At 38.0% G+C, this 13,569-nt stretch overlaps 1 protein-coding gene across 2 annotated transcripts; it reads right to left on the bottom strand.

Moving 5' to 3' along the window:
• Positions 1-374: 374 nt before the first annotated feature.
• On the bottom strand, positions 375-11,985 carry LOC103704807 (MACPF domain-containing protein At4g24290-like). Of its 2 annotated transcripts, none has more exons than XM_026803739.4 (8): positions 11,727-11,985; positions 11,155-11,615; positions 7,740-7,978; positions 6,577-6,778; positions 5,047-5,115; positions 4,775-4,961; positions 3,108-3,274; positions 375-1,292 (listed from the first exon to the last, which is right to left on the bottom strand). In XM_026803739.4, the coding sequence occupies exons 2-8, from the start codon at positions 11,413-11,415 to the stop codon at positions 615-617; spliced, it is 1,803 nt and encodes a 600-aa protein (XP_026659540.4). In that variant the 5' UTR covers positions 11,416-11,615; positions 11,727-11,985; the 3' UTR covers positions 375-614. The 2 variants fall into 2 exon arrangements, with proteins under 2 accessions (XP_026659540.4, XP_038989477.3); XM_039133549.3 differs by having other exon boundaries at positions 11,697-11,936.
• Between the last annotated feature and the right edge of the window lie 1,584 nt (positions 11,986-13,569).

Raw genomic sequence — 13,569 nt, 5'->3', positions numbered from 1 at the left:
AGATCTTCTAGGTCTTTTATGCATCTTTGAAACACAATGCACGGTTTCATCCTCTTTTCTTTTTTTTTTTTCTTTTTTTCCTTTCTTTTTTTTCTTTGAAACTCCCAATCGATACTGTCGAAGACTAGACGACAATCGATCCAGTTTTTTTCTGCCAAGCAGCTGACTACATTGTGACTCATATCCTCTTCCCAATCTCACTGCTCAGCCAATGCCAGGGTAGATGCTATCCCCGCATAGGCTCATTAGCTAATGCTGTAATCTCCATAACTAGCTTTCCATCACAAAATACGACCCTGTTCTAGACTTTCACATCTTAAACCAATGAAGAGTGTCTACAATGCTAGAATGTCAGTTTTGGAAGGGCAATTTCCTTGTCTGAATATCTGAAATCGAGCATTGGATTTAAAACGACAAACAAATCATAGTTCAAAACAATTACAGAAGCTGTATTACTTACTACATTACAAACACCCACCAGTGAAACATCCAATGCTCCCCGATGACCACTTTGAAGCAGCTTTTCTTTGTAGAATTTCTCCATCCACCTGTGTATTTAAAAGGGGCATTGATTTTACCGGACCAGTTTTGCTCCTTTCTTCTCTTTCTTCCAACTATAACTCTTCATCTGGTAGCACTGTTGTCAAAAGCGAATACTTGACCCCTAGCGATATCTTACCCCTCTCCAAATGCAGCTTTGCACCTGAGACCGCCCAGTAACCCGGGGAGTCCTGTGGGCCGCGCACCATCTCCGTTGTATCAACAAATTTAAGCAGCTTTGGAGTCTGCACCGGAACTGGAGGGCCGCCAGGATACACTGCTGAGTTGATGTTTACATCTGCAGGACGGGGCTGTGGCTTCTGGGCAGCCATTGAGAAGTGAGTGCTGATCAGTGTTGAGATGAGGCCAGATTTCTGGACCAAGTTTGGAGATTCTTCCCACTCAGGATTCTTAACCAGCACAGCATTTGAAACTGTCGAGAAATGGAGGTGGAGGAAGAGGACTTTCTTGAGCCCATGATGACTGACATGTAACCGAGCCCCGGTGACAATGGAAGAATCATCATCGGCCTCAACTGGACCAGTGTAGACATGAGAAAAGTGTCTCCACTGAACTGGCTCGTAGTACCTGCGGTCATATGGTTCACGGGGGAAGAAACTGCTAGAGTTATCTTGGAGCTGGAGGATTTGAGGAAGGGAGGAAAGATGTTGCAGATGGATCGCTAATCTGTTGCTCCGCTTCCCTTCCAGGTATAACCGAAGACCAGTGACTGGCTTCTTGCCTGCATCAACCTGCAACAAATATAAATTCAGAAGCAATGAGATATTAAAAAGGAAAAAAATCCCACAATCATATGCTGAGACTGAAATGTGGGAGGATCTTGGAGCTGGACTATCTGATGAAAGCATCCAACATATGTTACAGACTACACGCAGGCTTCCATATGGACAGCATTATGTTAACAGACTTGCTTGGAAACATAAAACAAAAGACTTACTACTTAAATCAAAGGCTGGCTACGCAGATCCTACTTTGTCATGTAATCGATAATGTCAGATCTAAAATCTTGGAACCAAAATTGAATTAATCAAGTCGTGGAAACTGTTGATGAACAATATTAAGGTATTAGTCTCAAATAAGACTTGACCTGCAATTGAACATTGACTGCCTGTGTGCAAAAACATTCTTGCTGACTCTTGAGGAGAACCGAGTGGTTGTTTTGAGAAACACACTGAATTTTATGATCAAAATTTAGATTCTGACCTATTTTTGTTCATAAGACAGGCTTTTAAAAGAGAATTTAGGGGTGCTAAGATGTCATGCAAGCTATCCAAGATAGCGTGCTGTTTAATCATTTTATTCAAGTAGAAAATATCTCATCATGGAAGTTACTAAAGATGGGAGAAGCTGAAGGGAACATTCCAAAAACCCTAAATATCCAAGATAACGTAAAAATATAGGAGGGATATCCTGTATATTCAAGGCAGAGAGAAAATAATATGTTGGATGAGGTTCTGGTGATATGAGTTGTAGGACTTTCCCACTGCAACTGTAATCTGTATACAAGATATTGCAATTAATTTCAAGAGTGTTTAATTATGATTGCAGGATCAGCAACCTCTGTTCCCTCCATTCTTTGCCTTCTATCTCCTCTTCTTAGATGATTGGAAGGCTCCAATTCATATTGCTACCCTTGTACAAGAAATCATTTGGTATAATAACCAAGCATCAGACCTTGGGATGGCTACCCAACCTACTTGGCCTTAAGTAGTTTGGCCAACCTGGCACAGATATTTTAAAGGTCAAATGATATAATGCAATATAATATACGTAAAATTGTAACCCTATGGCCTCTCCTTTCCCCAGACAACCCAACACCCTCTCTTCTCCCCTTTACCAAGTCAATCCACCTCCCTCTCCCCCCTTCTTTGCTTTACCTCACTGATCAGATGGTATTTCCTCTCCTTTCCTGTCGATACCCCACCAACCTCCTGTCCTCGTTCTTCCTCCCCTTTCAGCAGCCAATTCATGTTCCGCTCTTTCTTCTCATGGAGAGATTGAAGCTGCGATGATGAGAAGTTTAAGGCATCCTGTCTGGTTTCCCAGCAGCCAACCGCGAGAGAGTGCAGATACCAAGCAATCTCTCTCACTCTCTCCCCACACAAAGTGCGCAGACAAAAGGGAAGGGGGGGAAAAAAAGCAGTGGTGTCATGATCACCAGAAAAGCATTGATCAGTTCAGGTCAAGCCATCCCAAGCCTGAGATGTGATTATCGCTCTAGGCAATGGTACAACCACGTCAATCCCCACAACTACTGGACATTCAGAAAACCCCTAATCTTAAACGACAATGGGCACCATTAATGAAAGAGATAAATGAGCCTATTTAGCAGCAGCAACATCGTTCCTGCACAGCATGTTTCTGTATCAAAACATCTCCTTACTGCATTCACTTAAGCCTACTTAACCAGGTTGAGAATCAGCCTAACATAAACCTTACATTCTTTAATGTTTTGTAGAAGCTCTGAATGAGGTCAGTGATAATGCAATATAGAGGTTAATAATTACTACCAAGAACCTACAGACTTGATAAAATTGAATACTTGCCATACTGGTGTTAACATAGAGCTTTGGACCCATGAAGGTAAACTGTAGAGAAGAACTACTCTGTTGTTTTCGCTGAGGACCAAGGGGAAGATCACTGTAAAAAGGTGCCCATTGTCTTGGCAATTGAAACTCCAGAAACTGATGAAGTTCTTCTATCGGTGGCTTATCTGAAACAAGGAGGGCAATAATTATAAAAAGCAAAACACAATATATGGGCATTATCTGTAACATGTGATGATAAAGAGCCTCAGACAACTCAGAATTGAATACATAATTAGATGTCAGGAAACTTCTTTTGCCTCTCTCAGATCATAGAAAAAGAATCAACCACATGTCAACATTTAAACCCTCCTAATGATTACAGACAGTTTATGAAGAGTAGTGGAGGAAAACAGAATACGCCTATTGCCTATTATAGCATATTTCCTAATGACTACAGGCTTTATCTATAATTATAATGCTTGGATAGATGCGCTGTCAGAACAATGACATGCAATCCACTAGAGGACAGCAACCAATAGATTAATTATATAAAGGAAAAGGAATAGTATTAAAAAATGGTAATAAGATGCTGATGATATATTTTTCTAGTTTACTAATTGATGATTGGTAGATACATAACTGAAAAGGTGAATAACAACTGACGGCATGCAACTGCGAACAAAAGGTAGGAAAGAAACTCATCCATTCAGCATTCTCAAAGTGCAGAAGACCCTAACATCCGCTAGATATGGGGTGACAGCTGAGATGATCTTTAATTTTTTTTCCTATGTGGTATTTAACGTTCAAAATATGTACATATTGATGTAAAGGATTGAAACCCATAAATGCAGCTTGTCCAACTGTAAAGGCAATGATATCAATAAAGGAAGAACCTTATTCCTTTTCTCATTCAGTAAAACATTGTAGAAGTCCATGGCTTGCAAAGTGCATGCACATATGCGCACGCACAAAAAAAAAATGGTGGTTTGCATACTGTTCATTTATGAATTAAAACACTTATTTTCTACCATTAATGAAAAACTGCTCATTTGTTCGACCGTGCATAAATAATGAGTCTCAAACTATCAGAACCAGATTTGCCGTACCAAGCCAAACCAGATGGTACACTCCGTACCGTATCATACCCGTTCGATACCGGTATCCGGTATGGGAGGCGCACCGACACTCCATATACTGAAAAGATCTCATATTGTACCATACCAACACAGTGCTAGTGTGGCACCGGTATGGGGTCTAGTACCAAGACGGCAACTCTGATCAAAATCTTTTTTAGGCATTGCATTGTAGATCCTAAAATACTATGTGGATCATCTATTTGGATGCCCCACCATAATTGATAGCCCTAAAACATAGCATAACATTGTTATGCCCTGGGAACATCAAAGTCGACCCCTCATATCTATGTACAAATACCAGGAGATGCTGTGTACTCTTAATTGCAATGTGCAAATGATACACTAATCAGCGATCACTTGTAGTACCTTGAGCACTAGGCCAATGTGGAAGTAGTTTCATCTTTAAGCTAGTAAATTTCTAGTAATGTTAATGATTGAACCAAATGAGTGTCAGTCATGTCAAGCTGAAGCAAAAGCATATTCTTACATCCATCCATAGGCTGGTCTTATAAGACAATTGAAGTGCAGATTACATCAGTTGATACTTACATCGTAGGTATAGATTGATGGCATGATTTAAGAATCCACTACCAGGAACTCCATTTAAGAGAGAAGTGATTGGCAAAAAAGACATTGATATAACATCAGGTTCAGATTGAACTGTGTTTAACCACTCATTATGAGATAAACCTTTATTATCTTTTCCCCCTCTCCGCTTAAAAATTTTCACGATATCCTGAAATTGAATAAGTAAAACACAATAACTATTAGGTGTGACTAGCTAAGGTTAAAGCTTTTTGACAAAAGCCAAAAGGAAATACCTCCTTTGGAGAGTAAGAACTTGATGAACTGATATTAGCAAACCTTAGCCGTTGCTCTTTGATATCAACCTGTGCTACAAAAATATTAAATTGGTTCAGTGGAAGGAAAGGAGGTCCAAATAGGAACTACTCTAGTCTGATGCTGGATTGTTAATAATGCAACTAAGAGTTACATTATTGCACTGTCTACTTTAGTTGCAAACTGCCTGGTAAAATCAACTGCAATGGAAAATGAAGATGCACAAGCTATTCTGTCAAAATGCGTTTGTTTCTCCTATACATGCTGGGGAATTTATTCATCAGACATTACAAAGTTGAGATAGCATTTTAGCATAAAGATATGCTAAATTCTGCTGCAAGCATTAGAGTATCTGCAATTTAAGACAAGTGGTGGCAGGAATTCTTCATGCACTTCTGATTTTGCAGGGAGCAAATTACACAAAAAAGGAGAATAGATAATGAATTTCATCTTTTCTTTCACAACATGCAGCTGCAAAGGACAACAACAAGATAAACTCTAAATAATCATGAAAAGTTCCAGTAACGGTAAAACCCATGCACTATCAGTATCTAGAGACATGAACAAAAAGGGATGACCATTAAGATCTGCAGAATTGTCACAAAAATTGTTCGTTCTGTTATGTTGTCCCCCCCCCCCCATTCCAACCTTTTTTTGTTTGTGTTAATTCAGCAATGCAAATATAGCCTGCAAGAAATAATTGCAAGTGTACAACCATTTTATTTTGCAGAATAATATAGATTTAATGAAAAGTCTTGAGCAGCAAAATCTTCTATCTTTACTCTGTGGAATTTTCATATTTCATCTATTTAAAAATGAATGAAAAAAGTGGAGCCAACATTTTCTTTTGCAAATTGATTAAAGTTTTTTTTTTTTTTCCGTACAACAGCAGCTCACCCATGTCGGGCATGGGAGCAGCCAGCTAAATCAGAAGAAAACTGATGTAACTATAACCTTAGAACAAAGAATATAAGATCTCTCTCTCATGTATATATGTATATACACAAAGGTGTGTATACATCAGTATGCACATATGCATGAGTGCCACAGTGCTCCCAGAGGACCATCTTGCAAGTATATTCCACTAGCAAAAATAATCAAATGCTCATATATGTACACGTGAAGTTATTTTGCAGTGCAAGACGTGAATTCTTATATGTATGTTACCTTAGGCAATGCAAGACACGAGGGCACGAGTCATTTTCCCATTTAAACCAATTTGTAAATTGATTATGAGTTGGTTTGGAGGGAGGAATATAACCTTGCATTCACAGATATTCATACAAATGTTATTATATCCTGATGCCTAAGTATCTCAGTTTAGATTCAATTAGAAGTCATACCTATAACAAAAATGTGTGTGTGTGTAAAGCATTCGCTCCTAGAAAACCTCATAATGTATATTGGTAACGAGAACCTTTTTACACTGTGTTAGCTAACATTAACTTGAAAGACAGAAAAAACAACACAACAGAAGAGGGATTTTTCTTTTTATAATCAATAAGAAACACCTTATCCTGTCCATATGCCTCTTTAGAATTCAAATCATATTGTCCGTTTACATCAAGAAATCTCCTATCTGCCAACTCCTTCAACCTTTTCTGGACTTCAACAGGTTGGAGGCTTGACGAGTGCTGTTGTCTCACATAAACTACATCCTTTCCTCCCATCTTCACACCAACAACAATATGAGTGCCAAAGTTTGAAATAAACCTGGAATTACAAGCAATAAATGAAGCACACCGAAACTTGTAAATTGCCAATGAGAGATTAAACATAAAGGAGTGTGAAATGCATCGAGCTGCTAGCTATGGATATTTTTCAATAAGTTATGAAAGTTTAAGGAATTGAGCATCACAGATAAAGCCTTCACAAAAACAAGAAATTCTAGTACTGATACATTAGGCTGAGGATGATGCTACATTGAATCTTAGAAAATAATTTTTTTTTAAAAAAGTACAGCGTGAACTTTGATAATATCAAACTATACCAATCAACAAAATTCTACTTGAAGTCATACATATGCCAGCCAAAACAAAACTCGATATAAATTTGCCAGCTAGATTTCTGACAGCCCAAAAGTCTTTCAATAAAGGATGCCCAACTTTCACCAGAAACAAGGATAGGCACCAAAAATCTAAAGGTCACTATGTCCGTAGACATGGATATGAATGCTAGAGTAAACATTGCAATAACTTCTTAGCTACAAAAAAAGAAACTAAGATAAATAAATGAACATGTCATCCCATTAGATATTATGGTCTTAGCAGTGACACTTGGGCACATGACACGGGAATCTTCTTGAAATTGGACACAGGTCCACCGTCCGCATTTGGATCTTATTATATGTGTGTAAGTAAATATGTACTATTCTACTCATATAATGAATATTGTGCTAGATCCATGCTCCATAAGTTCATAAATTTGATAAAACGGTTGTCATGTTAGACTGGATAATTTTCATATAGAAGTGCCAAAAGTAGACACCTAATGATGATAGCATCAAGATATGATGGTATGATGTGTCAAGAAGTGTCATAATTTGTCCCAAGTGTCCAAATGTTTGACATGTCAAAGAACCCAAAATTTGGAGTCCCCACTCTCCAGGTAATGCAGGTTCTTAAGCATTCTCATATGGAATCATCTTTTAATCTAAATCAAGTGAATATCTGACCTTGCCAAAGCAATGGGATCCCATGTTGATGGAACAGCTTGCTTAACATGATCACGAAGTACAATTTGAGATTTTGATAATGCAACCGAGTAAAGGGTAATGAACCACCCATCAAATGCAAGAGATTTGGTGTCTGCTGCATTTTTCTGCCAACAACCTGAAAAATCAAACATATGGTTGAAAAGGCCTGAGGGAATTTTTCCGGATAAAGATAGCTCCTGGTTGAATTGCTCAGACATCTGCAAAAGATTTCATAAATATCAAGAATAGGAAACTATTAGTAAGCATTTAAACAGAAAAGATCTACAATTTCCTTTTCATATAGGAATTCATCTTCCTATATTAAGGAATGTCGGAAGAGCCAGAGTTCAGTAAAATGGTTCATCTGCGACTCCCTCAATCACCCAGAATAATTGGCATTTAAACACTTTGAACACATGAGATAAAAAATTCAGGAAATAAAATCGTCAGATGTGCTTCTGTGAAAATACCTTCGACAGTTATGCTATCTCCCACTGAAGATGTTGAAAAAAAGACCTCTCAATATCAGTTACTTCAAATGCCAGGACTAACAAAAACCAAGCCAGACAAGGTGTGCATAGTGATGGCATGGCTTCTTATTCTTTTCTTTTTTTTAAGGGGGGGTGGGTTAAGATGGAATGGCTTATTTTTTAAGATAGAATACTTATTCTTTAGAATACAATCCAAGAGATCCCATTGGTGAAAGAGGAAATAACCAAAAACAATAAAAGAATAAGTGCTCCCACAAAAGCTTTTAAAATGTTGCAATAGACTCCAAGTGAATAGCTTCAGGTTAATTGCAGGTCAAAATAGTAAAAAAATTCCAGCCATCTCCATCACAATTCTTGCAATTGAGCCCACCATTTAATCGATACTACCTTATACATGTCTGTATAAGCAATAATTGTTGACATCATTCTCCATTCAGCTAAAAAAAAGAAGGAAACGGGAGGGTCACATCTAGTATGGCCAGAACTCTATAAAAAAGGAGATGGGAGGGTCTTACAGAACTTTGTTTATATTTTGATCTTTTATGGTGTCTACTTTCTAGAGATACATCAGGTCCACTATTTGGTTGTTTGAAGATACTATTTCTCTATTAAGAGTTTGGTCCTGTGAACTCTCTCTCTCTCTCTCTCTCTCTCTCTCTCTCTCTCTCTCTCTCTCACGTGCGCACACACCCACCTCCTAGTGACCTTCTGTTCCTTTTACCAACTTTTAGAGGTTTTACGAAAAATTTCATGCATACTTTCTACTTGATGCACTGAAATTAAAACCTCATCTTTTTTTTTCCTACTCAGAATAGGAGATCTTGTCATTACACTCAGTGGCATCTCCACCTAAACTCACATCATCATCTATTCTCCCATCTAATTTCTTTTTTTCTTAAACTATTTACTGCATAAACTTAAATCATACCCTATGTTTCCCCAAATCCGAATTTTCCAAATTAATTTCCTAATGCATCCATTCTGGCAAGATCCAATTCAATATAAACTGATAAACACATAAGTACAGTGGCAGCTCCAAACTCAAGACCAAATAGTTTGGGCCATGCAAATCTTGAACCCCCCCCAAAACAGAATTGACTATTCACATAATAAAATAGTTTTGTCCACAGAAAACAAGTGCACCGGCAGCTTGCTTTTTCCAAAGCATGAGTAAGCTTTTTTGGGAGTTACAGTGAAAGAAACCTTCGGTGGGTCATCAAACAAAGAAGTAAATAAAATAATCGGAAGAGACGGGTAACAAGAAGAAGCAATATAGTAACTGACATAATAGGTTGCAGCAAATAACTTATTGTCCAATCAAAAATACAGGCCGGTTCTTAGAAGTATGGAAGTGTGACTGGTAGCAAAAATAAGATTCCAATGCAGGCCGATAAATTTCATATTCATAATATATTTAGTGGCGAAGGGAACAACAGCACGAGAGGGACTGGGAGCATGGTTCAAGAATGAAATAGACAAGAAAACTCAGCTAGAACTGCTTCTACTGATTAGATTATAACCAGAACACTGTAAGTTTGTCAGATAATTTTTTTTTTAAACAACAAGATAGCATTACAAACATTTTTTAAGCATATCTTATTTGAAGTTCTATGATTCTTTTCCTTGGAAATTATTGAAATACAGCCACAGTGAGACAAGTAGCCTAGGTCTAACTAGAGTATAGCTAGCTATCTGAAATAATTCCTACATTTTTCATGTACTAAATTGTAGTTGACATTAGAAACTAACCGACCAGGTCCAGGTCAAGCTTTTCCAAACTGTAACCTGATGACCTAGCCTGAAACAATACAAATCAGGCTCATGGATCAGTCTGTTCAAGTTCCTAGTTCAAAATCCGCTAACCTTGTAACTCCCACTTATACTTGGATACCACCATTGACTTTTGGATAACTCAGGAAATTCTAATAATGCAAGGCCAGCTCAAAATCCTACTATGGCTAAAATACTGCCTTATTAAAATCTTCTTATAGGCCTGCCACATCACTAATATAACAGGTACAAAATGCCAATATGAAGTTGTCGATTAAACCAAGTATCATGGTTGTATGACCCACATGTTTATCCAATATAACCAAAATCATATGATTAGCTTGATTTGCATTGTGCTCAACACCCCCCCCCCCCCCCAACACACACACACACAGAGACTATTTTATCTTTTTTTTTCCTTCTTGATTCGTAAGATACAAGTTTTATAGGCAGGCAAAATGCAGATATCTAAGATAATTAACACCCATTCAACACAAATGGAGAGCTTGAGCTCAGTAAGCATAACGTAAACATTAGGCATGGCCAAATACGATAACACATGTTGTACTTCAATAATATTGTTGCTTGTAAAATAATATGCATAGCGGGGCATGTAAATCACAAATTGTGATATGCACTGAACACATTACAGGGCTTACAACAATAACATGGTGGAGGACCTATAATTTCTTCAACATAGTGAAAGTACAACACTTTTGTGATCCTCGTACAGAGAGGGTTTTGCATCCCATGGGAGAGGATATGTCTAAATGATAGTGTGATCCTGTACCAGTGCCCAACAAAAAGAGGAATGGAACTAGCGTCCTACCTCTCCAATAGTAAACATTAGTGCAGTAAACTTTCATATAGTCAAGTTGCTACATGTATAATTCTAAGGTATTTACCAAATAACAAGGTCTACAAGTATCAAGCAACATAAGCAAAACTAACCTTCATCATTCCAAATCTCATCAACAGTGATCAGTGCTTTATAATTTGTAGTATGGCATACACTATATAGACTACAAGATCAAATATCTGTTTCTTTACCAGTGATACTTACAGCCTTGTCAAGCATATACATATAAAGCAAACAAATGCAAGCTAAAGAACCAAGGCAGAAAAGATTGTACCTGTTGAAAAGCCAAAACATCAGACCTGAACCGCATCCTTTCTCCTTTATCACACTTTATCAATTTCGGCACATTTGGAATACATAAACCACCCGGAAGAACAACATCCTGAACCTGATCTCGATCTAGCTCGATCAAACATGGATCCGGAATTTCCCTCTTGCAGTACTTAAGCCGGATATCTGCAACTATGTCGTATCCTAACCCAATCGAACTAATTGCAATCTCGGCAGCTTTTAAGGGCGGGGCCCTAAGCGCCATTCTTGAACATCACAGAGCAAACCAATAACTTAATTTATACCATTCACAAAAATCATGTGCCCTTCTTCAAAAAAAAAAAAACAAAACAAAACTTCGAGCCCCTACTCAAATAGCATATGATGCTATTCTAATCGACCAAAATTCAATCTTTTTCGCCGATACTATTGAGATCACCCGCAAGAACAAGAACCCTCGATTTTCTGAAATTTTCCCATGGAAACCAAGCATTAATCTCTAGCTTTCCAGATCGGGAAAGCCAAAAAGAAGAATAAAAGATTTACCAAATCTTCAACCAACCAAAGATCTCAAACCTTCTAAGAGTCAGCTCCGATGCATCAAAGAACGACTGCTAAATCCCAGCTCGAGTGGCTTCGAGATCAAGCTCTTAGAACCCTAGATCTTCCCAAGATCGTCCACTACGCTGACGAAAACCCTAAATTTCCCGCCTCCGCTTCAAGGAAATCTTCTCCCTCTGTTTCCTTTCTTTCTTGCCCTCCACGGCTCGGGATGATACTAGGGTCAAAAATTTTAAAGCGGAGTAGCGGAAGAATATTGTCGGCTCTTGTCGCTTTCAGTGATGAGACACTCGTCAATGGTATGGTTGCGAGAATGAATGATTTCTTAATGATTTTTTCCACCTTAGTTTCCTTAATTTTTTTATATTTTATATCATTTTTGTCTCTTCTATATTTATATTCTAAACTTTAGACCTTTTTTATTTAATACCTGCATACATCTGGTGTTGATAGATGAAAATGAAATGTTACAGCTGGCTTGACAATGGTTGCATCCATCATTTGCTCCAAAATATTTGGACAATAGTGAAGGCTGGAGGGGCCAAGCATATGTTCAATGAAACTAATAGAGCTGCAAACTAAGTAGCTGCTTATGTAGCCAGTAACTTCGATAGTATCTTATGGGTTTGAGATGAAAAGTTGTTTCTGTTATTCCGAAATATTTTGTTTTTTAATTTTATTGGGGGTATCTGTACTCGTCAGGAATTATCCATCCATCTTAGCCAAAAAAAAAAACAAATAAACCAAAAAAAAAAAAGACAACAAGCTTGGCGTATATAATTTTTGTTATTTTTTTCTCAATTCATCCTTTCCATCTCTCTCCCCCCTGCAAAGGTCCATCATCTTGAGGAGGCAGTGGCTCGGGCATTGGTCTTGCCCGTGATCTCCAGGTACAATAATAGAATCTTCTAGATGTTGTGGTCCTCCAAGGAGAGCACGTAGCAAGCTTTTAGCTGGTGTGGTCCTCCAAGGGGGGCACGTAGCAGATGATGGTGATGGAAAGCCAAGGAAGGTCATGCTATTGAGAAGGAGCATGATGGCCTTCTTCATGACACCGATCTTCATGGGGACAACATTGCACTCAATAGCCTTCTTGACCTCATTCGTCATCAGCATATACTTTTATCGAACTGTAATGCAACATGCAAAACATCCATCTTTCTTTCTTGTTTCAATGTGAAACAACAAATCCTCTCTTTCTCTCTCTCTTATCGTTGCTAGCTAGCCGGCGCTATCTATCTTCATAAGAAGAGGAGGAGGAAGAAAAGCTCCACTAGTCCGATCTAGAGGAAGGACCATTTGAGATAGAAATATAGTGAAATTGGAGGGGAAGAGGTTGCATGAGAATCGGATGACGAGAAGGAACCTGTCTTTAGAATCGAAGCATTTCTATTTGGATCAAAATAGATATTAATTGTGATGTAGTATATTAGAAGGAACCCGCCGCTCATCATTGAAGGAAAAAACTACATAAGTCAATTTTACTGTATCAGCAAATCACGTGATAGCATGTGGCCATCTCCATCACAACCATCAAACGAACATTGCAGTTAGGATATCGATTGTAAAATTTTAACAATTCAATGATCTAAGTGTACTAAGCTGAAGTTCAGAATAAAAATAAAAACTCAAAATTTTTGGCATAATTAATCCTTACTCTTCCTATAATGAGTTTCCTCCCATTATAATTTTTAAAGTCACATATCTTCTATGTTCAATGGCCTAATATGGCAATCAGGAATGATGTGACAAATTTGTGAGTTGTTGAGTTTAGTTGGGCCTCGTCAGCCATTCAACCAACTAATGTCTTTCACAATGAATAGGCGAATTGTATAACAGCCATTGTCAGTCAAACCAC

Source organism: Phoenix dactylifera, chromosome 4, assembly GCF_051530095.1.
Source record: "Phoenix dactylifera cultivar Ajwa chromosome 4, Ajwa_hap1_PhDact_Kaust_v1.1, whole genome shotgun sequence".
NCBI classification, from domain to species: Eukaryota; Viridiplantae; Streptophyta; class Magnoliopsida; order Arecales; family Arecaceae; genus Phoenix; species Phoenix dactylifera.
Note: the sequence above shows the minus strand (reverse complement) of the source record. Positions and strands in the feature narration are given on the sequence as shown.

What these genes read in the sequence shown, in the direction of transcription:
- LOC103704807 (XM_026803739.4), bottom strand. Translation starts at nt 11,415, where the DNA reads ATGGCGCTTAGGGCCCCGCCCTTAAAAGCTGCCGAGATTGCAATTAGT. An exon ending in GTTCTTACTCTCCAAAGGAG is followed by an intron (nt 4,962 to 5,046) that starts GTATTTCCTTTT and finishes ATTCAATTTCAG; the next exon opens with GATATCGTGAAAATTTTTAA. An exon ending in TCTATGTTAACACCAGTATG is followed by an intron (nt 1,293 to 3,107) that starts GCAAGTATTCAA and finishes TATTTGTTGCAG; the next exon opens with GTTGATGCAGGCAAGAAGCC.